This window comes from Oryctolagus cuniculus, chromosome 11 (genome assembly GCF_051225735.1).
Source record: "Oryctolagus cuniculus isolate XC-2025 breed Fujian yellow rabbit chromosome 11, ASM5122573v1, whole genome shotgun sequence".
NCBI classification, from domain to species: Eukaryota; Metazoa; Chordata; class Mammalia; order Lagomorpha; family Leporidae; genus Oryctolagus; species Oryctolagus cuniculus.
The window spans coordinates 110,098,527-110,126,493 of NC_142877.1; the positions used below are offsets into that span (position 1 = coordinate 110,098,527).

Consider the following 27,967-nt stretch of genomic DNA (forward strand, 5'->3'; position numbering starts at 1 on the left):
TTTATGGCATTCAATGTCATCTCATTTTTGAAACTGCAGCTCCCAGGGGCACGAATCAGGAAGGGTGGTTGTTAGAATGCTTTGTTTCTCTCTTTCCCTCCCTCTCTCTCTTCCTCCCTCCCTCTCTCCTCTCTCTCCCTCTCTCTCCCTCTTTCCCCACCTCTCTTTCTCTGTCTCTCTCTCTCTCACACACACACACACACAGGTGCATGCACACACACCCAAATGGACAATCACCTGGGCATGAATTTCCCCGCTAGTTGGCTTTAAGGATTTTTAAGAGAACCGTTCCCAGCCGTACGGTGGGAAAGAACCGTGATTGAGCATCAGCCCTGCGAGAAGCACTGCATCCACGCATCTTGAGTGGCTCAGCCAGAACTCGCACTGCCATAAATCTGGGCTGTGTCCCCTTAACCCTCAGACTCACAGGCTGGCAAACCATAGCCGGAGTCCCTATTTTTGTAGATGAAGTTTTATGGGAGCATAGCCACCCCGTCAGCATCAGAGCTGAGTCATGGCCACAGTGATGATATGGCCCTCCTACCTGAAAATATTTACTGTCTGGCCCTGGATAGAAATCATCGCCTTAACTCCTACCAATGAGTGTTCTCTGCCCCCATCCCACCTTTCTCTCTCTCCCTGTCTCCCTCTCTCTCTCTGTCTCACACACACACACACACACACACACACACTCCATCTAACAAACTCCCAGAACAAAGTAGAGCATTCTCTTAACTGAGAGAGCTCATATAACCAGCCAAGCCCAGGGCCAAGCTAACTGCACCCTCCCCAGACCCCTAACAGGAGCGTGAGGAGCAGCTGTGTCTGACATCTGCAGAACAATGCATGTCAGGCACTGTTCTAGCCACGTCCCCTTCCCTGCAGCCCTATGGGGCAGGTGGGCACTTTTGTTATTACCATTTCCCAGGCGAGGGGGCCAAGGGGCGGAGGAGTTGAGCAGTGTTCTCATGGTCACAGGGCTGGTACCGCAGCAGGCTGTGGTGTGGACACACACTCTCACGGTCAGATGGCTGGTACTGTGACAGGCTGTGGCGTGGACACACACTCTCACGGTCACATGGCTGGTACCGCGGCAGGCTGCGGTGTGGACACACACTCTCACGGTCACACAGCTGGTACTACGACAGGCTGCAGTGTGGACACACACTCTGTCTGCCACTTGTGGGCTGTCGGTGTTGTCATCCTCTCCATTTCCCAGATGCGGGACTGCAGTGCCACAGCCCTGGGGCCCTCGGGTTATAAGGTAATCTAGGTCTGTCTGCTTCCAGCAGAAGTGCTCTTCCTGCCCCATAGAGCAGATGCCCTGTGGCTGGGGGCTGCCATGGGCTCACTTTCTGGACCGTGAGCTGGCAGAGACCAGGGAGGCCACCCCACTTATCCCTGGCTCCCCAGGGCCCAATGCTGGGCCTGCCTCGGAGAAGCTGAGCTCAGCACGTGGGCCGGGAAGCCAGGGGTTTTTCTGGGGCTAGGATGTGCTCCTGGCTTCACTCCCAGGTGGCCTTCCTTCTTGCTAAGCTCACAGATTCTGCACCGTGTTGGCCACTGAGACAGAAATCTCCATGCCCCAGGCTTCCTCTGTGCCCAAGTCTGTTTTCCTTGGCTGGGAGCGTTCCTTGGAGAAAGAAAAGACATTACCCGCCCCCATCACTGGTGATTAATGTGACTTCACTGCCTTGTCCAAGGCTCCCTGATTGCACTCCGGGAGTAACTCAGCACAGAGTGTGCCGGCACCAGGAAACATTTCCCCAAGTAGAATTTTACCCCCTTCCAGTGCAGGCTGGTTGATCAGCTCCAGTTTGGCAGTCACAAAACTGCAAGCAGCCATTGCCAGCAAGACCCACAGAGGTCATCTGGTCCATTAGAGAGAAAATGCAATGGGGAAAAAATCGCCAAAATATAAAAGGAGTCTGACCCCATCAGCTGAGGGCTTGAGTGGCGAGAGGGGGTCAGGGGCAGGGGGCCCATTCTCAGGCCAAAGGGCTCTGGGGTGGGGGTAGGGGGGTGGAGACCAAAGCCAAGGCACGAGGGGGGTGAGACTTGGTGAAGCAGCAGCAGGCAGGGCGCCCTGTGTTTCCAGAGGTGCAGGGATGGGGAGGTGGAAGGTGTAGGGTTCAGGTGATGACTTCAAGGAGAGCTGACTGAGGAGAAAGGGGCAGATTTGGGAGGGCAGAGCAGTCACGAATTTGGATTCTGGAGTCAGCTCTGGGCTCCGTTCTCAGCTGTACCCTTTGCTAGCTGCACGCTCTGTGTGCTGGCGGGAATGATGGAGATGTTCTTGGACTTGACCAAGGTCCTAGTTCCATTCGTGCACTTGCTGAAATTATCAAGCTGCACTCTGACCGTGGGTGTTTTGTTGTAGGTAAATTACACTTCCAAAAAGGTGATTTTAAAAGCAAAACATCTCCGTGTGCCCTGAGTCCTTCACCTAAATAATAAGAACCTCTGCTCCCTGGGAATGGTGTGGTGCTGAACAAGATGGCACCCTTCGGGGCAGCACCAGCCTGCATGTAACTTCTGATGACTGTGGCCGGGTTGTGATTGTGGAGAACCTTCCAGCACGAGGCTCACACGTGGTGCTTTTATCTGAAAGGCACAAGGGAGCCACTGAAGATTTCTGAGCAGGGACACAATCGGGTTTTTTTTTTAATCCTGGTAAAATGTGTGTAAGATGAGATGAGGCACTGTATCCATGTTTAAGTGTACACTTGAATGACATCAGGTACAGTCACCCTGTTGTGCAACCATCACCACCATCCAAAAATTTTACTTTAGGAAAGGAATTGGGCAGAGTAACCCAAGGGAGAGAAGAGCTCAGGGAGACCACTGGAGAGACAGATGGGGTGCAGGAGGTGTTGAGGGTCTGAGTGAGAATGAACTTGAAGGAGTGGAAAAAACATGCAAGACAACTTTTTTTTAAAGATTTATTTTTATTTATTTGAAAGATAGAGTTACAGAGAGAGGTAGAGATAGATAGAGAGGTCTTCCATCTGCTGATTCACTCCCCAGATGGCCGCAATGGCCAGAGCTGTGCTGATCCGAAGCCAGGAGCCAGGAGCTTCTTCTGGGTCTCCCAAGTGGGTGCAGGGGCCCAAGGACTTGGGCCATCTTCTGTTGCTTTCCCAGGCCACAGCAGAGAGCTAGATCGGAAGAGGAGCAGCTGGGACTAGAACCGGCACCCATATGGGATGCCGTGCTGCAGGCCAGGGCACTGGCCCCAATAAGACAACTTCTGAGAGAAGCAACCATCAGCTTTAGTGAATGATTGAGGTTTGAGTCAGAGAGAGAAGACCCAAAGATGATTGCAAGTTCTAAGAAGAAAGAGAAAGACTCATAAGCTCTCTCTAAGATCTCCGTTCATAACCTATACTTTAGCTTTAGGATTTTGGCAGTCTTGTAAATTAAAAACAGTTGGCCTTGATAGTACTTCATGCTGCTAAAGGCATAGTGAGACTGACATGTATGTCCATGACCTTGAGAAAATTAAGATGATTAACATGGCAATACGTGAAAAAAAAAAATGTTTGGAAAAGGTTCCTTGTTCTGATCTGGGGCTTCGGCTTCTGGGGCTCCATCTTCAGAGTTACACAGACTTACAGGAGCTGTGTGTGTACTGATGTCCGTGTCTAAGACAGAAGCAACCTGGATGTCCCCAACTAACAGGATAGTTCTGTAACTCTTGCCGTTTCCACTAAGAGAGCCTTAAAAAAATATTCTAAGGATGTGTCACAGGGTTTCTTTACACAGGGAAGTGCCTGAGGCATTTCAAGTCTAGTTGGATGAAATCATAGTGTATGCAACAATGAGGGCGTAGCAGGCTCTGCAAAAATGAGATCCACTCATAGGAGGGTCTCTGTTCATAGACTCTTTAATCGCATCCTGCTCCAGACACCTGGACACGACAGAGGGAAGCCTCCAAGTTCAGACGAATGTGTGAGCAGCTCTCCTTTGGTCTCCCTCCACCTTCCCGGATTTATTCCCTGCTGGTGAGGCTGCTACAGGAGGCTGTGGGTTTGCACCTGTGTGTGTTCGAATGTTTCCCTGAGACTGGAATTAGTCCATGCAATGGATCGGGAAGGGCATCTTCTTTTGATAAGAACATTATCCCAACTGGACTGGGGAGTTGGCACTTGTGATGGCCTAGTATGGCCTCTGGACTTACATGGCTACAGAATCACGTGATGGTGGTCAGAGAAAGGGTGTGGACACTCACCAGGAGGAAGCTCTCACCAGTCCCGTTAGGAACCAGACTGGACCTGATGCCCATGGCCCTTTCCCTCAGTGCATCTGAACTTACAGAGCACTTTCATTCTCCTTCATCTTTTTATAACCGTCTTTTGAAGGCATCTAAGCAGCTATTATTGGCTCCACCTCACAGAAAGAGAAGTTGAGGTATGATGGGTTAAAGCAATTTGTTTCTCAGCCTACAACACAGGATTAGGGTGCAGGGTGGTGCTGGCAGGTGTTAGCCACGTGCAGCAGTTCCAGGCCAGGGACCAGGCTTGTGACTGCTTGCTTCACTTACTTCCATCTTCACAGCCACCTAGAGCCATTGGTAGCTCCTTTTGTAGTTGAGGAAAGTGGCTCTGAGAGGCTAAGTACTGGCCAGGACCACATAGCTTACGAGAGGCAGAGCTGTGATTAGAACTCCAGAGCTGTACCTGGGTGACACTGTCCCAACAGTCACCATGCACATAATAATGACCGTATGCCAGAATAGGTGGGTCTTGGTGGCCAAGGATCAGGCTGGCTCTCAAAAAATCATTAACTCGCCCATCCATCCATCCATCCAACCATTCATCCATCCATTCATCTGTCCACCCATTCATCCATCAATCCATCTGTCCATTCACCCGTCCACCTGTCCATCTACTGTCCATCCATCTGTCCATCCATCCATCCACCCATCCACCCACCCATCCATCCATCCATTCACCCATCCATCCACGCATCTACCTGTCCATCCATCCATTCACCCACCCATCCATCCATTCATCCATCCATTCATCCATCTATCCATCCATCTTTCATTAACCAAGTGAGTGGCTCTGTAGCCACATGCCTCAGCACCTTGGTGGTCCTGTGGATATGATTGCACTCCGCAGCATGCTCCCTGTCTTTCTGTTCTGTTCTTCAGGTCTGCTTACACTGTTAACAAGCAGGACACATGATACTAGAAGCATGTAGTCTCCTTTTAAATGCATTATTTCACTTGCCATTCATCCATTTATTCCTTCAATAAACAGCAGCCAGGCATTTCATTTTTACCAGGCCTTGAGCTAATAGCTGGCACTGTAGTGTTGAATGATGCTTAGTCCTGGCCCTCCAAGAACTGAACCCAGTGGTTAACAGTAGTAAACCATTTTCCTCCAGTTCAGCCATTTGACCTGTGGGTTGACCATGAGCCTGCTGAGATCCAGGGGCTTTGAGGAGACAGTTATAAGATGTAGCTATTTTCTTTTTTTTCCCCAAAGTGAATTTATCTTTTATTCAATTTTCTGTGAACTTCCTGAAAACCCTTTGTGTACGTACATTACATAAGTTAATTCTTTTTTAATTTATTTTTAAGGAATATAAATTTCATAAGTACAACTTTAGGAATATAGCTATTCTTCCCACTATACCCTCCCTCCTACTGCCACTCCCACCCCTCCTCCTCCATCCTCTCCCCTTGCCAGATCCATTCTCTATTTTTTTTTTTGACAGGCAGAGTGGACAGTGAGAGAGAGACAGAGAGAAAGGTCTTCCTTTGCCGTTGGTTCACCCTCCAATGGCTGCTGCAGCTGGCACACAGCGATGATCTGAAGCCAGGAGCCAGGTGCTTCCTCCTGGTCTCCCATGTGGGTGCAGGGCCAGGCACTTGGGCCATCCTCCACTGCCTTCCTGGGCCACAGCAGAGAGCTGGCCTGGAAGAGGAGCAACCAGGACAGAATCTGGCGCCCCAGCTGGGACTAGAACCCGGGGTGCCGGCGCTGCAGGTGGAGGATTAGCTGAGTGAGCTGCGGCGCCGGTCACTCCATTCTCTATTAAGATTCATTTTCAATTATCTTTGTACTCAGAAGACCACTCTATAATAAGTAAAGATTTCAACAATTTGCACACACACATACACACACACAAAGCTGAGAACTGGTTTTACAGTTAACTCTCATAACTCATTGAGGACAGAGTTCCTGCACAGTGACTCTTGTTAACTTAACAATTAACACTCTTATGTATGATGTCAGTGACCACCCAAGGCTCTTGAAATGACCTGCCCAGGCTATGTAAGTCTTTTGAGTCCACAAACTCCATCAAGGCCATAAGCCAAGTGGAAGTTCTCTCCTCCCTTTAGAGAAAAGTACATCCTTCTTTGATGGCCACTTCTTTCCACTGGGGTCTTACTCACAGAGATCCTTCATGTAGAGCATTTTTGCCCCATTGTCTTGGCTTCCCATGCCTGAAATGCTCTCACAGGCTTTTCAGCCAGACTAGGAAGCCTTAAGGGCTGATTCTGAAGTCAGAGTGCTACTTAAAGTGATTATCATTCTATGAGTCTGCTGTGCGGACTGCTTCCCATGTTGGACATTCTGTCCTTTTTAATTCTATTATTATTATTATTGAAGATTTATTTTTATTTATTTGAAAGAGTTACAGAGAGAGATAGAGACAGATAGAGAGGTCTTCCATCTGCTGGTTCATTCCCCAGGTGGCTGCAATGGTTGGAGCTGCGCCAATCTGAAGCCAGGAGCCAGGAGCTTCCTCTGGGTCTCCCACAGGGGTGCAGGGGCCCAAGGAGTTGGGCTATCTTCTACCACTTTCCTAGGCCATAGCAGAGAGCTGGATTGGAAGAGGAGCAGCCAGGACTAGAACCGGTGCCCATATGGGATGCCAGCGTTTCAGGCCAGGGCGCCAACCTGCTGAGCCACAGTGCCGGCCCCTCTATCTATTGTTATTGACAGGCACTTGATCCTATTTATATGATCTCTTTAAATGTAATCCTATGCATATGCTCACTTTAACACTTAGTATGATCACTTTAACAATTAAGATGACATTTTTAGCACCAAGTTTAATGGGACGTGGAATCCCAAGACAAGTTTTTAAACTGTACCCTTAGAAGTAAGTCCGTAGGAATGTCTGCAGAACTTTGCAGCTTTATAGTTTCACAGCTATCCTCTGAGGAGACTAAAATTCTGTTTCTGTCACCTGATGGCTCTGGATGAGACTTTAGATGGAAACCTCCTAATGGTGATGATGTAGCGACCATGTGCCATTTTCTGAAAAACAGGCTCACCAATGATTTGCCTCCTTTACTGGGTGCACTGTTCCTTTCTGTGTTATGGATGGGGAAGCTAAGGATGAGAGACAGACATGGCTTGCCCAAGCTCCCTTGGGAAGGCAGAGAACATGGAAGGAGATACACTTGGCCCTTCCAGAGTCCCAGGTTAGCCCCTTCCCCGCAGCACACAAAGATCTGTCCCAACACCAGTAGCTCAGGGCCCTTTCCTGCACAATGAGTAACTTGGGCCAAGTCCCCACCCCTCCCACTTCTGCCACCTAGACCCCCATGCCAGCGACTGTCCCCTGACTCACTGTCTCTTTGCATCCACCCCATGACACTCCCATCTTCCTGCAGAGCACATTAAGGGTATGGTGGGAGGCCTGCCAGTCCTCCTGCAGGGAACCAAACCAACCGTGCTCAAAACAACCAAAGACAGTGGTGTAGCAGTGAAGGATAGCACATGTGGGGGATGGCCACAGGGGAAAACCCTCGTGCTGACTTCTCTGCCTGGGGTAGCCGTGCACCTGCGCCTACGGCTGCTGGGCAGTGCTGGGCTCCAGGTAGAGACTTTGTGCTCCTAAGTGCCATCAGACTGGGTGTTTAGCAAGTGCTGTTTTCACTTTAGGATTCGAGTGACATGAGACAAATAGGAAGCACACTAACCTCCAGTGCTGGAGAACTGAGCTAAGCTTCCCCAGGGCCAGATGTGAGATAGAAGAGTCTTGTCCATGACAGAAAACAGTAAGGAAAAGGCCATGCTACTGCCTGGGGCATCTCCTGGGGATGGAGGCAGCTCTTCTGGGCCTCCCCACTAACAGTCCTTGCATGAGAAAAGCCAGGATTGGCTGGCCTCTCCCTGCCGAGCCCTGGCTCTGTCCCTCGCTGTCATAGTCGGGCCACAGCAGAAGACAGCCCCATGTGGACTTGGAGATGTTATTCCAGGCAAGGGCATCCTTTTGGGGAAAGTCAGGCTGGAGCACAGAGGCAGAGCCTCTGACAGCACTCGTGCGTAGCCACAGAGTGCTGGAAACTTCTCTTGTCCTCTTAGACCAGTTCCTCTTCAATGGGGAAGGAGGGGGCCTTGCCATTTCTTGAGAGCCCATCCGCTACTTGTTACCTTCATGTGGGGGTGATGGTTTGAATTATGTCCCCACAAAAATTTATATGTGGAAGTTCTAGCCCCCAGTAGCTCTGAAGTTGACCTTGGTTGGGATTGGGTTCGTGGCAGGCGTAACAAGGAATGGTGAGGTCGTGCTGGAGCAGCGTGGGCCCTAACCCAGTATCACCAGTGTCCTTATTGAAGGGGGAATGTGGACACAGACGTGCACACAGGGACAACGCCATGGGAAATGCAGGCAGAGCCCAGGGCGATGCTTCTGCAAGCCAAGGGTTGCCAGCATTGCCCAGAAGCCAGCAGAGAGGACAGGGAACACATTGTCCCTCATGACACTTAGAGGAGGAGCCAGCCCTGCCCCCACCTTGATCTTGGCTGTGCAGCTTCCAGAATTGTGAGTCAATGGCCGTGGCTGAAGCCACTGCATGCGTGGCACTGTGTCACGACGGCCCTAGGAAGCTAACACTGCACTGCCCACACATCTGAGCCCTCACAGCAACCCACAAAGGGAGCCATTGCAGTCCTCATTTCATAAATGTAGGACCTGAGGCTCAGAATGGTCAAGTAACTTGCCCAAAGCCACACAGTAAGCAAGAGAAGCCAGCTAAGAGCCCAGCTATGTTCAGCTCCAAGCACAAGGACAGCATGGAATTCCCTCGAGCCTTGGGTCTGGGGTCCTGGTGGGCTGCAGAGATCCCCCAGGGAAGCACTGTGAGATCCCCAGGTCAGCAGCCAGCATCTGGGGTCCTGGGCCTCCAAAGCGAGTCCCTGCAAGCTCCCAGGAGGAGGGTGCTGAGCAGTGTGCTGGGAGGGGGCTGGGGAAAGAAGGGCCCAGGAAAGGGAGCTCACCAGTGGTGAGAGGGGGCTCCTGGCTCATTCGCCAAAGGCCAGGGGCGTGTTGCATAAGGCCCAGGGTGGGACGGCTTCTCCCAGCCTGGGGGCTCAGGATGGCCAGGGAGCTAAGTGGCTGCGGCCATGAGATGGCCTTGCACGTGTTGAAGGGGACCCAGAGGTCTTGGAAAAAGCACTGGAGGCCTGAGCACACCAGCTTCCCTCACCTGTTCACGTTCTAAGGGTTTCCAGGGCCTGGGCCTCTCCCCTGCTGCTCTAGAATTCCAGATGATTCCCTCAGGCCCTCCTCTGGCCTTCACCACCTCCTGGTGCCTGGAGCAGCCATCCATCCCCAGGCAGTGCCTCGCTTTCCTGCTAAGGGCCCCGGCTCGGCAGCCGCACCGCGCTCCCAGCCTTGGATCCCGCACTGATCGGGGGCTCAGCCTCCCCTACGGCAGGGCCCCAAGGATCATTCTTAATCAAAGCACGGAAAGATGGCATCGCAGTCCCCCTGGAGCCTGCGAAACAGGTCTTTTAAGCTCTGTCTCCTGCCAGCGGCCTGCGGGGAACGCAGGGGAACTGTCACTCACAGATCCAGGGAAATGCAGAGAAGGGGGCAGACTGGCTGCTGCCTCCCAAGGACCTGGGGAAGGCAGGGGGCAGCAGGACCCCAGTGTTTGAGGGCTCCTCTCTCCTGCAGGCTGAGGTCCCTCTACGTCCCCAGCTGTCCTCAGGAGCGCCACCCCCTCTCCTTGGTGGCTGGGAAGGGGAGTAGAGAAGTGACGGGACTTGCGGTCAGGGGAGCCCATTGCTGGTGGGATCGTTCCATTTTTCCTTAGCCATTGCTTCTTGCAGGACCACTTGGCCAGTGTCCAGCCTGTGGGTGGAACCTAGGCCCACCTGCACCTGCCCAGCCAGGCTGTGGTGTTCCCATGTTCATGTGTTGTTGTAGGTCAACCAGATTTGAGGCAGGCAGCCTCGGTGGGCTCAGGGGCCAGCCTGGCCCACAGGTACTGAGGGTGATGGCCAAGGAGGCCTGTAGAAGAGGTTCCTGGGGAGCCCTGGGTGCTGTTCAGGGTCCTTGGCCCATGAGTGATCAGAACTGGGCACAGCCATCCTGGGACTCCATCCTTGACAGGAGCCTGAGAGGCACTGAACAGGCCAGGCCTGGCTGCCCACCTCCAAGTCACAGACCCCACCATCACCTCTCAGGGGCTCCCTCCCTGAGTACTCCCTGGACCTTAGAGGAACCTCTTCTATCTCCAGCTACTACTAACTCTTGGGATGTTGGTTCCTGGCATCCGTGTTCTCTGGAGTAAGTCAAGGCAGCCTCTCACCGTGCCAAACCGACCCTTTTGTAAGATCCTGGCCCCTGGCCTCTGGATTCCAGCACAGCTGTACCCAGGTCATGGAACTCTTCTGTTTTCTCACCAGGGAAATGGGGATGATAATAATAGCTACCCCATAGGGTTATTGTTAGTTCAATGAGGTAAGATCTTAAAGTATGTCTTTAGAATGGCACATAGTGAGGCCTCATTTATAAAGTCAGCTATAAGAACAATGATGGTGATGCTGATGGCCCAACCCCCACTTCGTTGTTACTGTCCCCACTGTCACTAACCCTATGACTACTGGTGCCAGTATTACTTTAACCACCTTTTGTGCTGATTTCAAATACCACAATGAGGACCAATACAGCCCTCTAGATGCGTGAGATTATTATAGGTTTATGAAGCTTCAGAACCCTTGCATGACTCACGATAAGCTTCTATGACTGCAGGGTTCAAGGTGTTTTGTACTCTGGCCTTCTGCCCATGGAACTACAGCCCCATCCCTTGGCCCAGCTGCTCCCCAAAACTCCCACCCCATCTCCCTCTCTCCAGGCCGGCTCTTTCTTCTGAGATGACATGCCTATCCATCCAGCTCTAGTGGCACCTGCTCAATTAGGCCTCCCCTGCAGCTCTCCCTGTGAGAGAGGGCTGGCAAGAGGTGAGGATGCCAAGGAAGAAACCAGTTTCAATCACAAACAGGGAATTCGGGGTGTAGAATGGCAGCAAAGATGACAGCAATAAGGCGCTGAGAATTGGCCTGGGAGAGAAGTCAAGACAGAAGCCCAAAGCAACCAAGGTTGCATTCGAGGGTCCTGGACAGGTGCTGCTGAGGGCCTTGTAATCACAAGAAACTCAGTTGCTAAGTAGCCTCCGGGAGCCAGGCCTTGTGCAGGCCCTGAGACATCCCAGCAAATGCGATCCTCACCCAGTTTCATGAGGTTGACCCTGTTGTTATCATCCCCACTCGACAGAAGAGGAAACTGAGGCACAGAGAGGGAATTCATTTGGCCAGAGAGAATTCGTAAGTAACTGGCTGGGATTGAAATCAAGGCAGACTGACCCTAGAGCCCCTGTACCTAACCACTGTGCTGTCTCACTGCATCCTAAGTATTGTTTGTCTCCTCCATTCTGCCCTGCTCACCACTGCCCCTAGATGTGACCCGAGGGTGGTAGCAGCCAAGTCATCCTCCAGCTAACTTTTCATACTCACCACCATAAAGATATGGAACTGGAATATATGGCAAGTTCTTAGAACAGTACTTGGTAAACAATATGTGTTAGCTCATATCGCCATCACCACCGTTGCCATTGTCACCATTATCATCACCACCACCACCATCATCATCACTACCATCACCATCATCACATGACTATCATCACCGTCAGCATCAACACCACCACCATTACCGTCAGCATCAACACCACCACCACTATCATTGTCACCATCATTACCACCACTTCCATCATCACTACCATCACCATCAACATCACATGACCACCATCACCGTCAGCATCAGCACCATTAATTACATCATCACCACCATAACCACCATCATCATCCTCACTTCCATTGTCATTGACACCATCACTACCACCACTGCCATCATCATCACCGCCACTACCGTTGTCACCATCATCACCACCACTACCATCATCGTCACTACCACCACCACCATGAACGCCACCACCATTACGTCATCACTACCACCATCAGCAGCAACATCGACATTAACATCACCATTATCCATGTCCCCTGCACAGACCTGGCACTAAGAAGGTTTCCAGTGACTGTTTTGCTAAATGATGATGACAAAGCGTCTCTCACGTCACTCACACCCCCAGGAGGGGACAACTTTGTGGTGTCAGAAAATCCATGCTCGGATTCTCTGAATTACCTGAGAAGCCACTTGCTGCCCACCCCAGTCCCGTGAGACAGTGGCCACTTCCTTCCTTGTCCTGGAAGTGGCTCATCCCCACCTCACCTCTCCCAGCTCCAAGGAGAGGAGTGATCATCCCTCGTCTACACACCCCAGAACACGTAGGCTGGCCCTGCCCTGTGGCCCTGCCCCGTGGCCCTCCATATCAGTAGGGCCCTGAGGCCGAGGCACGTCCTGGAAGCAGAAAACAGGCCCAGAACAGAAAGAAAGAAAAAGAGGCCGGAGCCCACGATGGGCTGGGAGCCACCCTGGCCCACAAGGTCTCCTCCTCAGTGGGCTGAATAGGAATGCCAGGGGCATGTCTGTAAACAGAACACCGGCGACCGTGATCTGGGGGCAGAGAGGCGTCCCTGCTGGAGCTGAGGGAGAATTAGGAAAACTGCAGCTTGTCCCTCTCTTTGCTTCTGTGTTAAACCCTGGCATCCACCCAAGGGGAGAAAGGCAGGGCCCGAGGAAGCTGCCAACAGGAAACAGACCCCACACCTTGAGAACTGAATGGGCTTCCAGAGAGGAGTGGTGTTCGTTCCGGACGCCAGCATCAGGCACCTGGAGCATTCGCGTCTGCGTTTGCATTTGCTGCAGCCGCTGTAACAGACGGCAGACCCAAGTTTACTCCCGTGTGGATTTAGAGGTCAAGTGCCCAAAACCGGCCTGCCGAGCGGAAACTGAGGCGTCGGAGGGCTGTGCTGCTTTCCCAGGCTCTGGGGCAGAATCCGTTTCCTGGCCTCTCCCAGGCCTTGGCTCACGGCCCCTGCCCTCCACGAGGCTGGCAGCGGCTCGTGAAGTCTTTCTCACCTTGTGCCACTTTGGCCCTGAACCGCCTGCTCCCTGCCTCTGCCTTTAGAGGACCCTGGGGTTACAGCAAACCCACGAGGCAATCCAGGGCCAACTGCTTATCCACAAGTCAGGTGACTGGCAGCCTTGATTTCCCCTGGCCGCGCAATGGAACATATTCACCGATTCTGGGGACTAGAGTGTGGACAACTTCAGGGACCGTTACTCTGCTGTCCACACAGTGCTAAGAACACGGTGCTGTGTCGGTGTGACATCAGGAGAGTTACTTACCCTCTCTGGGCCCTTGTTTTTCATCTCCAAGACAAAGGGTTTAACCATGAACCCTGGGGAAGAGGGACTATCAGTTCATCCCATTGTTCCCAGGGTCTAGCGCTTACTAGGCACTCAGGAGACCTGTGTGACTGACTTTGGGGAGCTGGGCTTCGTGATGGCTAAGACTGGCCAGCTTCCAAGGCCCACGATCTCCTGACTCACTGGTTCTAAACAGCAGATCGCAAACTTCCAAAATGCATCATCACATCTGTTGACAAAGTCCCCCTGGGCAAAAAGTGTCAGCGGTGGCACAGGGCTTTGTACCAGAAGACATTCAACTGCACACACACACACATACGTAGAGTTACAGTAAAAGGGTGTGTGTCTGTGTGTGTGTGTACAGAGGGGCGGGGCTATCTGTGTATAAAACTTCAGAGTAAAAATATGCATGTAACCAGCCTCTGGGCCCCCTGATCCAAGATTTTCTATAAGTGGTCCCTGGTAGGTGGGACAAGGATGCTTCAGTGGAACCTGACGCCCCTGTAGCCTGGCTCTGCTGCTGAGAGCAGCTGGGGGTGCGGGAAGCCCCCCTGGACCCTCGAGAGCACCCCCACTTCTCCCCTGGCCACTGGGTGACCTGGGGGCACTTCCCCATCCCCACCTCCGGGTTGCACATGCTCTCTCATCCAGCGCGGGCTTCTGGGCTGCCAAGACCACATTGCTTCAGGTGCGCGCTTTGCTCTCTTGCAAATAAATAACAACAAAAAGAAGTTTCAGTCTTGTCCCCTAGGTAATGGGGAGCCTTTGAAAGTTGAAGTGTGTGTGTGTGTGTGTGTATGCATGCGCACGCACACGTGTGTGCATAGTGGGGAGGGATGGGTCATGGACTCAAAGCTTTGCTCTCGTCCAGGCAATAGTAGGCATTTAAAATCCCAGGGAAATCACTCCTAGAGCTGCCATAATAAATGAACATCAACCCAGTGGCTGCAAACAACAGAAATTCGTTCTCTCACAGTGCTGGAAGCGAGAACTCGTAAATCAAGGCGTTGGCACAGCAGCTCCCGTGGAGGCTCTGAGGGAGACCCCCTCCCCAGGCTTCTCCGCTGCCTCCTGGGGGCTGCTGACGCCCCGGGGTGCGTTCCTCCTGTGCCTGCCTCCTCCTTGCGTTGCTTCTCTGTCCTCTGTGCATCCGCCCCTCTTACAAGTACAGTATCACCCTCTGCCTGTGGCGCCGGCACCCCAGGTTCTACTCCCAGTTGGGGCGCTGGATTCTGTCTCTGTTGCTCCTCTTCCAGTCCAGCTCTCTGCTGTGGCCCAGGAGTGCAGTGGAGGATGGCCCATGTGCTTGGGCCCTGCACCCGCATGGGAGACCAGGAGGAAGCACCTGGTTCCTGGCTTCAGATTGGCGCAGCACCATAGCGGCCATCTGGGGGGTGAACCAACGGAAGGAAGACCTTTCTCTCTGTCTCTCTCTCTCTCAAAACAAGTACGGTATCATTGGATGTGGGACACCCCCCCCCTCGAAATCCAGGGTGATCTCATCTTCAGATCCGTGACACAGAGATGGTTGCCAAGACCTGTTCCCAGTTAAGGTCACATGTGCAGAACTTGGCCACAGATGTAGGCAGGGTCTTCAAAAACTGGATGGAAAATGCCTATTGTGAAAAAAAATTATGTGTGGGTTGCCAGTTGTTTTGCACCCAAACAGACTTACCTTGGCTTTCTATTTTTCCATGCTCTTTGGAAGTACTCCCTTTATTTGGGGGACCACCATTTAACCCTCAATTATCCAGGTGCATGTCTACACTGGAATATCCCACTCCCGGGATCCGATGAGCTGGCACTTGTACAAGTGCCTTGGGGCCCTGAATTACTTGGTAGGGGGTTCTTCTGGTGTGAATGTGGTTTTGGGGAGGGGTCGAGGGTAAAGGGCAGCAACAGAGACTTGGGGTATCTCCTAACTCAGGTTGTCAGCCTGGAATTATGTTAGAATTACCATGGAGAACACTGAGAAAGCGCCAGTGCCTGGACCCTGCCTGCTCCCCCAAATTCTGGCTTAATTGGTCTGCCGTGGGGGCTGTGTGCTGGCATCTTTCAAACTCCTGGAAAGCTTCTCCATCAGGAGCAATAAACAGTATAACACCATTCAAGTGCTAATTGGTTCTTTAGACATAAAAAGTCTTACAATGGTTTGCGATCTTCCAAAGAAGAGCAGGTATCTATGGTGTTAAGACTGCAAGGGGTGGAGTATTTGCAAATGTCCTGTATCCATAGAAAGTTTGGGAGGCCCACCTTGAAAAGACAACATGTTACTCACGCTTTCCAAGAGGAGGGGCTTGCCACCCCCTGGGGAGGAAGCACAGGGTGCCAGGGTGTTGGAGGTCAAGGGCGCGGGGAGCAGGGGCTGTGGCCAAGCACCGCTCTGGTGGTTTCCACGAGAAGGAACGGGCGAGGCAGGGTAAGCAGGCGTAGGATGGGCGAACTGAGAGAGTTGTGGAGGGCTGTGCCAGACCCTGAGGAAATCAGGAAAGGTGGAGGGTGGCACTGGATGTGAGAGCCCCTGGAGGAGGTGGGTGGGCGCTGACTCTGGGCTGGCTGGTTTGCATGTGGAGCCCGCTTCCAGGCGAGCTGTCTGCTCTCTCCAGGAGGTGACCAACCCCAGGAGGGGCCCCAGAGACAGAAAATAAAAAGACATGGGTGAAACATTCTAGTGAATAGTTCCTGACTCTGTCATATCAAATATGTAATAATTCTACAGTTGTCAGGCTGTTTAATTAAAGATAATCAGTCTTTGAAGACCTAGAGTACAATCGAATATACTTAACGTGAAAGCTAGGTTGAATGTGAGGAGTACAAGGGTCAGGAGGGAAGTTTCCAGAGGGTTTCCCGCATGGGCAAGAGGCCGTCATCCTAAGAAGCTGAGAAACATTGAGTTTATCTGCACCACATTGTATATTCCGTGCTGTGACCCACCACCTCCCCTGTCCTGAGCAGGTGCTGGTGCAAGCATGGCCCCAGAAGAATCGTTACCCAGCTGCATGGCGGGTAGGGCCCTGCTTCCCCAGCTAGGGCTGTGCTGCAGGCCTTGCTGCAAGTACAGGGCCTTGTTTAACAGCAGCGACCCATGGGGAGGTAGCATCCTCTTGTGCTTTAGTCTGCCCAGCACTCAGCTGCTGATTTTGGCCTGATGGGATTCCAATGTTTTTAAAAGCCTACCTAGAGCTGGTGCCGTGGCTCACTAGGCCTATCCTCTGCCTGCGGCACCGGTACTCCGGGTTCTAGTCCTGGTTGCTCCTCTTCCAGTCCAGCTCTCTGCTGTGGCCAGGGAGTGCAGTGGAGGATGGCCCAAGTGCTTGGGCCCTGTACCTGCATGGGAGACCAGGAGGAAGCGCCTGGCTCCTGGCTTCAGATCGGCACAGCACACCGGCCGTAGTGGCCATTTGGGGGGTGAACCAACAGAAGGAAGACCTTGCTGTCTCTCTCTCTCTCTCACTGTCTAACTCTGCCTGTTAAAAAAAAAAAAAAAAAAAGCCGACCTAGTAGTCGTTGGGTTTTCAATGGCTTGTGAAAGGCCCGGTGGGTACTTGTATCAGCGTCCACATGCATGCTACAAATGGCAGGTTTATGCTCTGTATGCCATTTTCATGTCCACTGTGTTAACAGCAATGTTTAAGCAGCTCTCAAAATGCTGGCCCAGTCTCCTGTACGCCTGTAGACACACACAGACACCCCCCCACACACACACACACCCGCATACACATGTCTGTCATTCCATGTGGTCAGCCATAGGGTATTTCAGATTCTTAAACATTCTAGCGAATAGTTCCTGACTCTGTCATATCAAATATGTAATAATTCTACAGTTGTCAGGCTGTTTAATTAAAGATAATCAGTCTTTGAAGACCTAGAGTACAATCAAATATACTTAACGTGAAAGCTGGGTTGAATGTGATTTAATGTTTGGTGGGTGACTCGGGGTCTCCCACGCCTCGGAGACCTTCATAATGATTGTAAATAATCATCGTCACTTGCGCTATGGAAGAAAGAGATTTCCAGCTGGAAGCCTGCCAGGGACAACAGCTTCCAACGTAGACGGTATCCTCGCTCCTACCTGGAAACGGCTTTCAGACATGCGAGGGGCGGGACAAAGCTGTGACTGCTTGTCCTTGGCATGCGATGTGTTTGACAGCTGGTGCCATCTCTGCCTTTTCCCAGCCCCCTCTGCTTGCTCCACTGGGAGGAATCCCTCAATGGGGCACTGATGGGACAGTCACACCTTTCTTTCCCCCCAGGAGCTCTACCCAGGACTCATTCATTAATTCAACTGGTGCTTTTTCAACCAATCTGAGTGGAACTGTAGTGTTGGTAGCAGGAAAAGGCCCAGCTAACTTCATGTCCAGGAACATGATGAATATTCAAATAATGAATCCAGAAGGTGTTGGACGTGGCTCTGTACTGCCCAGCCACCCGCAGGGGCCATCATGTCCTTCTCTGCTTTCCTGATGGGCCCTCGCCCATTAGTCCCTACTCAGATACTTGAGGAATGAGAATTAACATTCATCCGGGAAAGAAACAGACAAAAATGGCCTCAAAATAACTTTCAAAAAGAAGAGGAGACAGGACCAATCCTGGTGATTTAAAAACATTTATGAAGCAACAGTGATCAAACAGTCTGGTTCTGACAGAAGAAAATTGAATCAGTACAGTAAGACAGGAAATGCTGTAGGTGCAATAAAGGGAAATTATTTTAAATCAGTTGGGAAAAGATGGATTATTCAGCAAATATTGACATGATTGCTTAGTCACTTGGGAAAAACAAAAACTATATCCCTACCTCACTCCACATAGATCAAATTTTAAAAAGGAAACTAAAACTAGCAGGAGAAAACATGGTTAATTTTTAATTAACCTTGAATAGAGGAAGGACTTCCTGAATATAACCTAAACCCAGAGCCCATGAAAGACTGATGCATCTGCCTGCATTGAATGGAAACACTTCTACTTGAAAAAAAAGATACTGGTAATATACCCTTAAGAGGCAGATGACAAACTGGGAAAATATGCCTGGGTCACCCATATCAGGCAAAGGCTAATTTCCTTAATATACAAAGAACTTTTACATGTCACTAAGAGTGAGGTATTTCAATAGAAAATTAAGGAAAGACTATTCAGCATCAATTCACAAGTCAAACAGCTGTTAATAACCATGGCGGGGTGGGGGAGTCAATTTATTATGATTACATGAAATCAAATTAAATTGGATACAATTCTGCAGCTGTCACCTTGCTTAGGCTACACATGCGTTCTTTCCCTTCCTGGCACTTTTCACAGTGGAGCCTGGAAGATTTCTTTGTGTGACCCTAGATGGTGTTCGTGTCCCCAGCCAGATCTCAAGCTCTTTGAGGGTAGCTTGTGTGTTGCTTTGCTTACAACCTTGTCCCCTGTAGAACCTGCACATGGTTTGGATGTAATGAGTGAGTGATGCATTAATGAATGAGAATGAATAGAAAATTCTGAATCTTACACAAGAAGTAGAGAACGGTGGTTTTGAAGAGGGCGTGTCTAACTTTAGAATTAGCGTTTTGATTCTCGTGGTATTCACAAGGAAACTGAGGCCCAGGAAGGCTAGACAGCAAGCCTGCTGTGATCTCGCTGGGAACTTGCAGAACATGAGTCAACCCGAGCATCCAGCTTCAGAATCCACACTCGGGGGCAGGTGTTGCAGCTTGGGGTGCGCAATCCAATATTGAAGTGCCCGCTGCAAGTCCCAGCTGGTCCACTTCCGCTCCAGCTCCCTGCTAATGCACCTGGGAAAGCAGCTGAAGATAGCCCAGGTCCTTGGGTCCCTGCCACCCATGCAGGAGACCTGGATGGAGTTCGGGGCTCCTAGCTTCCTCCTGGTCGAGCCCCACTATAGGCATCTGGGGAGGGAATCAGCAGATGGAAGATATCTCTGTCTCTCCCCCTCTCTCCTAGTCACTCTGCCTTTCTCATAAACATATAAATAAATCTTAAAAAACAATCCAAATTCTTTCATCTCTGCTATAAGGCACCTGATCCCCCAGGTTCCAACTCCAGCAGTGAGCTCCCCTGGGAGATGTCCCTGACACTCCTAGGAGGACCTGGACTTGTGCCACTGGGCTGCACGGTGGAAGCCTGGGCTCACTTCTCCTCTGCCCTTCCTCCTGTAGTGTCTCAGTTGGTAGAGAGGCTGCTTCCTGGACATCAGGGAGCTCTGAGGACAGCAGTGTGTCCTGGAGTCTTTGTGGTTGAATGAATGAGTGACCCATGAACAGCTTCATGTTCCTTTAAGAAGGTCAGCGCATTATTCCTCTTAGGTTCTTCCGGCTCCGGGTGTCTGGACAGGTCCTGCAATCCCTTTCTGAAAATTCCCCATCTCTGTGTTTTCTATGTCTTGCTTCTTTCTATGGTTTGTCAGGAGACTTCCTCCAAACGCTCCCTTTGATGTAATACATTCTTGGGCAAGACACAAACTAAGGTCTGGATTTATCCTAATTGGACCAGGAGCTGCTTCTCACAGATGAATGGGTTCACCACACCAGCCCTGAATTTGTTTCCTGCTGCCAAGTCTCTTAAAATCAAAGTTTCCAAGCCAGTTGTGCAAACATTTAAAAGGAAAAATCTGATAATTTCCTCTCTTGCTTCTTCATAATTTTACCCATAAAAGCACGCCTTCTGGCCCTGTCTGTGTTATTGAATTCCTAAATCTTTAGCTTCTGAGAACTTCATTAACTTAGATTACCAGCAAACATTTATCGACCCCCTTCTTGTGCCAGGTTGTCCGTATATATCATCCTATTACGGTCTCCCAGCCACACCAGGAAGGAGACAGTGCAGCGTTTGAAGCTCAGAGCAGCCAAGTCAAGAGGCCTGGCCACACGATGGGAAGACAGCAAGGTGCGAAGCTGCACCTGCCAGCCCTGTCCGACGGCTGCTCCAGGGTTACTCTGCCATTTGCCCGCTGCCTCCTTCCTGTGTGTTACAGCTGAGGCTGGGGCCAGCACCCTCCACTTTAAACCCCAGGGGTGACTTTGCAGACCAGCAGGTCAAGTTCGGCAGGCAGGAGGAGTAGAATCTGATCTCTTACAGCCAGGGCCAGACAACGCAGAGCTCAGGCCGAGGTCCAGGGTGCCCTGGCTCACCCAGTCAGCCCCAGTCCAGCTCAGCAAGACCCGGCCATCTCCTGGTTCCAACTCTCCCGTGCTAACCCTTACCCCCACCGCTGCTGCCAACAACACGCACTTCCAACCCAGCTTCCTGCTAGCATTGCTGGAAGGAGTGGATGATGGCCCAAGGACTGGGTCTTGCCACCCACGTGGGAGATAAGGATGAAGTCCTGCAGTCCTGCCTTCTGCCTTGCCCTGCCTTGGCTGTTGCTGCCACTGGGGGAGATAAACCCTTGGTTGCTTACATGAAGAACTGGAGACCAACTTGACATAAACAAATAATAGATAACCACATCGTATCAGGTAGTGGTAGGCAATATAGAGAAAAAATAAGATTAAGTGATGCAGTTAGGGTCCAAACTCTGGACATTTGGACCCAGAGCCTTTGTTCTTAAGTGTTTGTTTCCCAAAAATATTGGATTCCTTATTCTGTAGTGTGGCCGAGATGAGGGTAATAAGTCTGGATTTAAATACATGAAATGCTTGGTGCAGTGGCTGGCCCCCAGGCCGTCCTCCATACCCATTGGCTGCTGTCCCTCCTGCCTCCTCTCCCAGGGGTGAATGGATGGATGCTGAGGGCTGGTTTACTTGGTTTTCTCTTTGGGGTGTACTCATTGTTTTCTTTCCTTTTTATTGTTTTTTTTAAAGATTTATTTATTTATTTGAAAGTCAGAGTTACACAAAGAAAAAAAGAGAGGCAGAGAGAGAATCTTCCCCTCTGCTGGTTCACTCCCCAATTGGCGGCAACAGCTGGAGCTGCACTGATCCGAAGCCAGGAGCCAGGAGCTTCTTCTGGGTCTCCCATGTGGGTGCAGGGGCCCAAGGACTTGGGCCATCTTCTACTGCTTTCCCAGGCCATAGCAGAGAGCGGAATCAGAAGTGGAGCAGCCGGGCCTCAAACCAGCGCCCATGAAGGATGCCAGCACTGCAGGTGGCAGCTTTACCCGCTATGCCACAGCACCAGCCCCTCATTGTTTTCTGTTGCTATAACAACATACTTGAGGCTGGGTAGCTAATAAAGAAGTTTACCTTGGCCCATGACTGGCCTCTGGAGGATCCAGACAGCATGGCACTGGCACCCCGGTGAGGGTCCCCTTGGCTCCCTTACAACAGGATGGAATCAGAGAAAAGAATGTGGGTGCGTGCGAGAGAAGGGAAACACATGGGATGGCCTCGCTGTGTAACAGGCGGCTCTCAGGAGAACCAACTCAGCAAAGCCGGCATTAATCCTTTCTGAGGGTGCTGCCTCTGATGATGACCTAATTACTTCTTACTAAGACCCCAAGTCTGGGAGGCTCCTCCCCTCAGCACCACCACACTGAGTAGCCAACCTCCAGCACATGGACCCTTGCAAGACTCGCTCAAGCCACAGCCACACCTTAGCAATGGGGAACCAGCAGCCCCAGCCCCGGGCTCAAACAGCAGAATGGAGATGCGGAGAACAACAAGGCTGTTGTGTCTGCCAGGGAGCCACCCCTGCAGGTAGGAAGGGAGGCAGACAGGAGACAGCAGGATACCCCTGGTTAGCCGGCATCAGACGTGGAAGGCCAGGCATGGTTGGAGACGTGGAAGGCCAGGCGTGGTTGGCCCGGAGTCCCCAGCCACTGCAGCGTTCTTGTATTTTATGTTCTGAATGACCTCACCCAAAAGCTGTCAGTCTCCAGCTGCACAAGGTTTTGGAAGGATGATCCACAGAGCTGTTTGAAGCCAGACATTCAGTAAACAGCCCTGCACGTGTGTGGGAACAGCGTCTTCTCAGGCATTCACTGTGGGCAGAGGCTTTGAGTACCTTGTCTTGTTAGAGCACCATGGTCAAGGGTTTAGCCCCTCTGCAGACACAAAAGGTCGGGCAAGAGAGCAGCTTCAGGGTTCGAGCTCAAGCTCTGTTGGAACCCAGGACATGCACGGCACCCTCTGTCCCCCAACCCCCACCCCTACCCCCACCCCACTAGGCCAGGCCCAGATCAGAGAAACCTTCTAACGTTGGAAATACAAACACTCAAAGGCATTGATTTGTCATTTTTGTTATTAATTAATTAATTTATTTATTTGAAAGGCTGAATGACTCAGAGAGAAGGAGAGAGGGAGGGATTTTTTTCCATCCACTGGTTCACTCCACAAATGACCACGACAGCCAACATTGGGTCAGGTTGAAGCCAGGAGCCTAGAACTCCACCCACATCTCTGACGTGGGTTCCAGGGGCCCAGGTACTTGGGCCATCTTCCATCTGCTTTCTCAGGCCCATTAACAGGGGGCTGGATCAGAAGCAAAGCAGCCAGGCCTTGAATCAGGGCTTGCATGGATGCTTGTATGGGTGGTGCTTTAACCTGCTATGGCACAACCCCAGCCGGTGACTGGTCATTTTGTAGACTCCACAGACTCTTTTTGAGAACTGAATGTACTGTACCCTCACAGAAATCACAACACCCCAAAATATGGAATTTCAGGGAGATCATGATGACCTGAGCCCACTGTAGACCCTGGCTTATGTGCACCTGACCTCCCAGGAAGACCTCTCCTTTAGGTCTGGTTAAAGTCATACTTGAACCTGAGTCCTCTCTATCTTTGAACTTGGATCTTAATCATGCGGCCAAGGCTATCCTTGGTTCCAGTAATGGAAACTGATAAGTAATCCCAAACTCAGACCTGCACCTGACACTGAAGGATGATGTTGAGGCCACCTTATTGGCCCAGTTGATTTTTATCCAATAAATAAATAAATAGCCCCAGTTTATGTATATACTCCATGGAGAGTCTTAGAAAAAAGGCAAAGGAAGGCCTGATATGGAGTCTTTGCATAATAGATCAATTATGGGCTTCTCGAATCTCTCTAATCTACTTCTTAAAGCTTCTTGGAATAAATATGTTTTCAAGTTTGAATCTAAAAGAAGGAGGAATCATTTCAAAGGAAATTGTTTCTTCTCGTGATGAAAAAGTAGTCCAGAGCTGGGTTTGGACACGTTGACTCATCTGCATCTCTGAAAATGTATGCTGAGGACCTACTGTGTGCTCAGCACAGGGAAACAACTTTGAGGGACATTCTTTGTTGTATTTCGCTCCCTTCACTCACCCCCATCCCCAGCACCCTATAAGAGAGACAAGGCCAGGGCTACAACCCTCATTCCACAGAAGTCGACGCTGCAGCTCCCAGAGGCTCTGGGACCTGGCCCCGAGAAGGTCTGGGTTCTGGACTCCAGGTCTCGTTCCCTCATGCCTCAACCACGTGTGAAGCAGTGTTTTACGATGTAGCTCTGGGGGCCAGTGTGTGGCCCAGCAGTTACGTCACCGTTCAGGGCACCTGCATCGCATGTAGGAGTGCTGGTTTGTGTCCTGGCCTCTCTGCTTCCGCTCCAGCTCCCTGCTCATGCGCACCCTGGGAGACAGCAGGTGATGGCTCAAGTGCTTGGGTCCCTGCTGCCCACGTGGGAGACTCAGATGGAGTTTCAGGCCCCCGACTTCAGCCTGGCCCAGTCCTGGCTGTTGTGGGCATTTGGGCGAAAGAACCAGTGGATGGAACCTCTCTTTTTCCATCTGCCTCTCTGTGTCTGTCACTGTGTATCTCTCTGCCATTCAAATAAAATGAAAATGAATGTGCTTCTTTTAAAAGATGCAAATCTGGTTTAGCTTGCAGCCATAATGCAGATACCGAGAAAGGCCATCCCTTGGGAACACTTGAGTCATTTATCCAGTCAGACAACTTCCTCTCCCCAGCGGTCAGGGCCTTGGAACCCAGGTCACTTGGCACACAGGTCATGATCAGCCGGTGCAGTCTGCGTCCAGCTCTTCACGAGGGACTAAGTCTCTGAATTAGACATCAAGGGCGCCGGGTGAGGAATTGACCTGAGATCCATTGCCATGGCAACAGCTACTTGGCTTAGCCTCTGACTTCATGTCTGGGCAGGTGAGCAGACAGGAGGAGGCACGGGTGACTCACAGGGCCCCTGCTTGGGGGCACCGGAGGATGACGCAGCTGTGACGGGAAAGGGTCTCGTCTCCCCGAAAGCACAGCGCCCCACGGTTGCCAGTTCCTGCCTGTGGTGAGCCATTAGCAGCTGAGAAAATCACTTGGTACTGCAGCTGGCCAGCATTTTTTATTCATAAGACAGAAGAAAAGAGAGGTGAAAAGGAGAGAAACAGATAAGGGTCGCTATGATTTGTCTTGAAATATTGTCATGCAAAACATGAAAAACCTGGTGTTTGTGTGTGTGCTGGGCTGACATAAGGTATACAGCACGTGTCACCTAATGCCAGGGCTGCTCTCGGAGAAATGCATCATTAGGCAATTTTGTCCTTATGTGAGCAGAATAGTGCTTTTACACAAACTAAGACAGCCACCGCATCCCCGGGTGATTAAATTCTATGCTGTCTGTGTAGGCCGTCATCGACCAAAATATTATATGATGCAGGATTATATTATTTTTATTTCTTTAACTGAGGCCACCTCAATTTATTTTTCATTATTTATTTGAGAGAGAGAAAGGCAGAACTCTGCCATCCACTGGTTCGCTCCCCAACAGCTGGGGCTGTGCCAGGCCAAATCCAGGAGCTAGGAACTCAAGTCCAGGCCTCCCACGCTGGTGGCAGGGACCCAAGGACTGGAGCCATCGCCTGCTGCCTGGCGGGGCACACATGGGCAGCAGGCTGCTGTTGGAAGCCGAGTTGGGAATCTGATGCTGGTATTCCGCTGTGGGATGTGGGTATCTTAACCACTAGGCTAAATGCGCCCCCCCCCCCCCAACATGGCTCAGTGTCAGAAGCATTTGAGAGTCCGGGGTTGTGCTGCAGTGGGTTAATCTGCCTCCTGCGACATCGGCATGCCAAATTGGTGTGCTTGGCTCCTCTGCCTCCCATCCAGCTTCCTGCCAATGTGCCTGGGAAGGCAGCAGAAGACAGTCCAGATCACCCGTGTGACAAACCGAGGTGGGGTTCCTGGCTTCTGGCTTTGGCCTGGCCCAGACATGACTGTTGTGGCTATTTGGGGGAGTGAACCAGCAGATGGAAGCTACCTCTCTCTCTCTCGCTCTCACTCTCTCTCTCCCCCTGCCTCTCTCTGTCATTATGCCTTTTAAGTAAGTAAATAAATCTTTATAAAAAGGGTTTGGAGGAAAAAATGGTTGGAGAACAAGCTTGGAAATTCACCTGACCGGATTCCTGGCTATAGGAACGATAAAATCCCGCGGTCACTCGTGTCACTCATCCACTGCCCCTTGTTCCTCTGGGAGCCATCACTGTAGTCGCTATCCCCACTGTCTCCGCCTTTGACAAGTATAGAGGTTAAACGTTCAGGGAAAATTGCGTGGCTCAGTGTGGCTGGAGCCATCAGCAGGGCGGCAGCAGCCCAAGGAGGTACAAGCCAGGACCACCTCACAAAGTGACCGTCCTCAAAGGAGGGGCTTTGTTTGCTGAGCTTTTGTGATGTGAGCAGGGCAAGGGGTGCAACTGCTGACCTGGGCATTCTGTCCCTCCTCCCCTGGGGACAAGGTCTCAGTCACCCAGTGCCTGTTTGTTGTCCCCACATCATCTCTTCAGGGACTTTGTAAATGACTGAGATGTGACTTCTGCTTCTTTTGCATCCCCCAAATGCCCAATAGCATTGGAAACACATAAATGCTCCCCGTATATGACCGGCTGCTTCTTGAGGTCCCTGATAAGACATCACACCATCCTCTTGTTATTTGTGTGTGGTGCGGTGGTTGCGCGAGTACCGGTCCCTCCGCATTGTCTCCAGCATCACTCGGGCGGGGATGATGGGCACCCTGCCCATCACTGTATCCTCTGTCCTCAACGTAGCACAATGCCAGCCTGGTCATTGTAGCTCTGTGAGTGGTACGTGGCGGGTGTATCTGTCAGTCTGTACAATAAGAATGACGAGGAACAAAGAGACCCATGCTCTCAGAGCACACACCACAGGCGTTCTGGGCAGCTCTAAGCTGCAGGCTGGTTCTGGGTCTGCTTGGTGTGTCTCTCACCCTAGACCAGCAGGCTAGCAAGGGCACATGCTTCATGTGATGATGGCACGGGTGCCAGGAAGCAGGCAGTGCCTGGGCTTTTGGTTCCCTTGTGTCCATTGACCTTGGACAAAAGGAAGCCAAATAGATCAGCCCCAGGAAGCAAAGATGTGCACTCTGCATCGGGGCAGGGGGTGATGAACAGAAGAGGGAGCATTGCTGAGTAGTCTGCACGAGTAAGCTCTGAGGTCCCCGCTATGTGGTGATGGAATGGAAAGGGAGGGACGGGGAAAGCGAGTCCCCAGAAGCTGTGGCCAGCAGAGAAGGGAGAACGAGGGCAGTGACCATCTGCTGCCCCAGGAGCATCTCTGGGCGGGTAGAATCACTGCCAGACCCAGGGGAGAAGTCTGTTGTGTGTGTCCCAGTCACAGTCCAGGACCGTCAAATAGCCGGACATCCATTTCTAAAGGGAGCCCAGAGCATCGGTCCCCGGTCCCCATGTTGGCTTTGCAGTCCCAGCTGCGGTGAACTTTGGGGGCGTGTGGGGTTTTGCACACCACCCTTGGGTGACATAAAGCTGACGCTGTTTCTTTGTCTCTGGCCGCAGGGGTGCTGTGCCTGCCAGACAGCCTGAACCTTCACAGGGACCCCCAGCGCTCCAGCAAGCCAGGAGAACTGCCCATGTTCAGCCAGTCGGAGTTGCGCACCATCGAGCAGTCCCTGCTGGCCACCCGTGTGGGCAGCATCGCGGAGCTGAGTAAGTGGCCGCTGGTTCTCCAGCCCTTGGGCACACATCACAGCCTATGTCTGTCTGTCTGTCTCTCTCTCTCTCTCTCTCTCTCTCTGTTTCTCTGTCATCCCACACGGCCCCAGTGCCAACCCCTCAGGACACTGCTTTGTAACCAGCCAGGTGGCCCCCTTTATTAAACACCTGCTGTGTACACCAGACAGTGCCCGTGGCAGTGAGGAAGGCAGAGCCCCGTAGGCCTGGGAAGTTTCCTGGCTGTGCCACCCCCCCCCCCCCACATGTAGCTCAAATCCCTACTCTTTTCTGAGTCTCCATTTCCTTGTCTAGAAAATGGAGGAAACAATCAGCCCTAACTCGGAATGCACCCCTAGCTCGTGGTCCAGTGAGCTGCCACCAGGACCGGGTCTGCACGCTGGCTGACATCATCAGAGTTTTGTGAATGGTGGCTGTCCACAATTTAGTTCCATGACAGGGTCCACTGAAAGCATGGGTGGGGTCTGAGCCAAAGTCCCAGTCTGGTTGGTAGGAAAAGCCACCATCT

General features: G+C 51.6%; 1 protein-coding gene across 4 annotated transcripts in view; it reads left to right on the plus strand.

The window, feature by feature from the left end:
• ABTB3 (ankyrin repeat and BTB domain containing 3) overlaps nucleotides 1–27,967 on the plus strand; it is a 295,803-nt gene that overhangs the window by 155,294 nt on the left and 112,542 nt on the right. For all 4 annotated transcript variants that reach the window (XM_051846041.3, XM_051846043.3, XM_051846042.3 and 1 more), the window contains exon 2: nucleotides 27,286–27,435. In XM_051846041.3, the coding sequence (XP_051702001.1) occupies nucleotides 27,286–27,435 (150 nt within the window). The remainder of the gene's footprint in view (nucleotides 1–27,285; nucleotides 27,436–27,967) is intronic.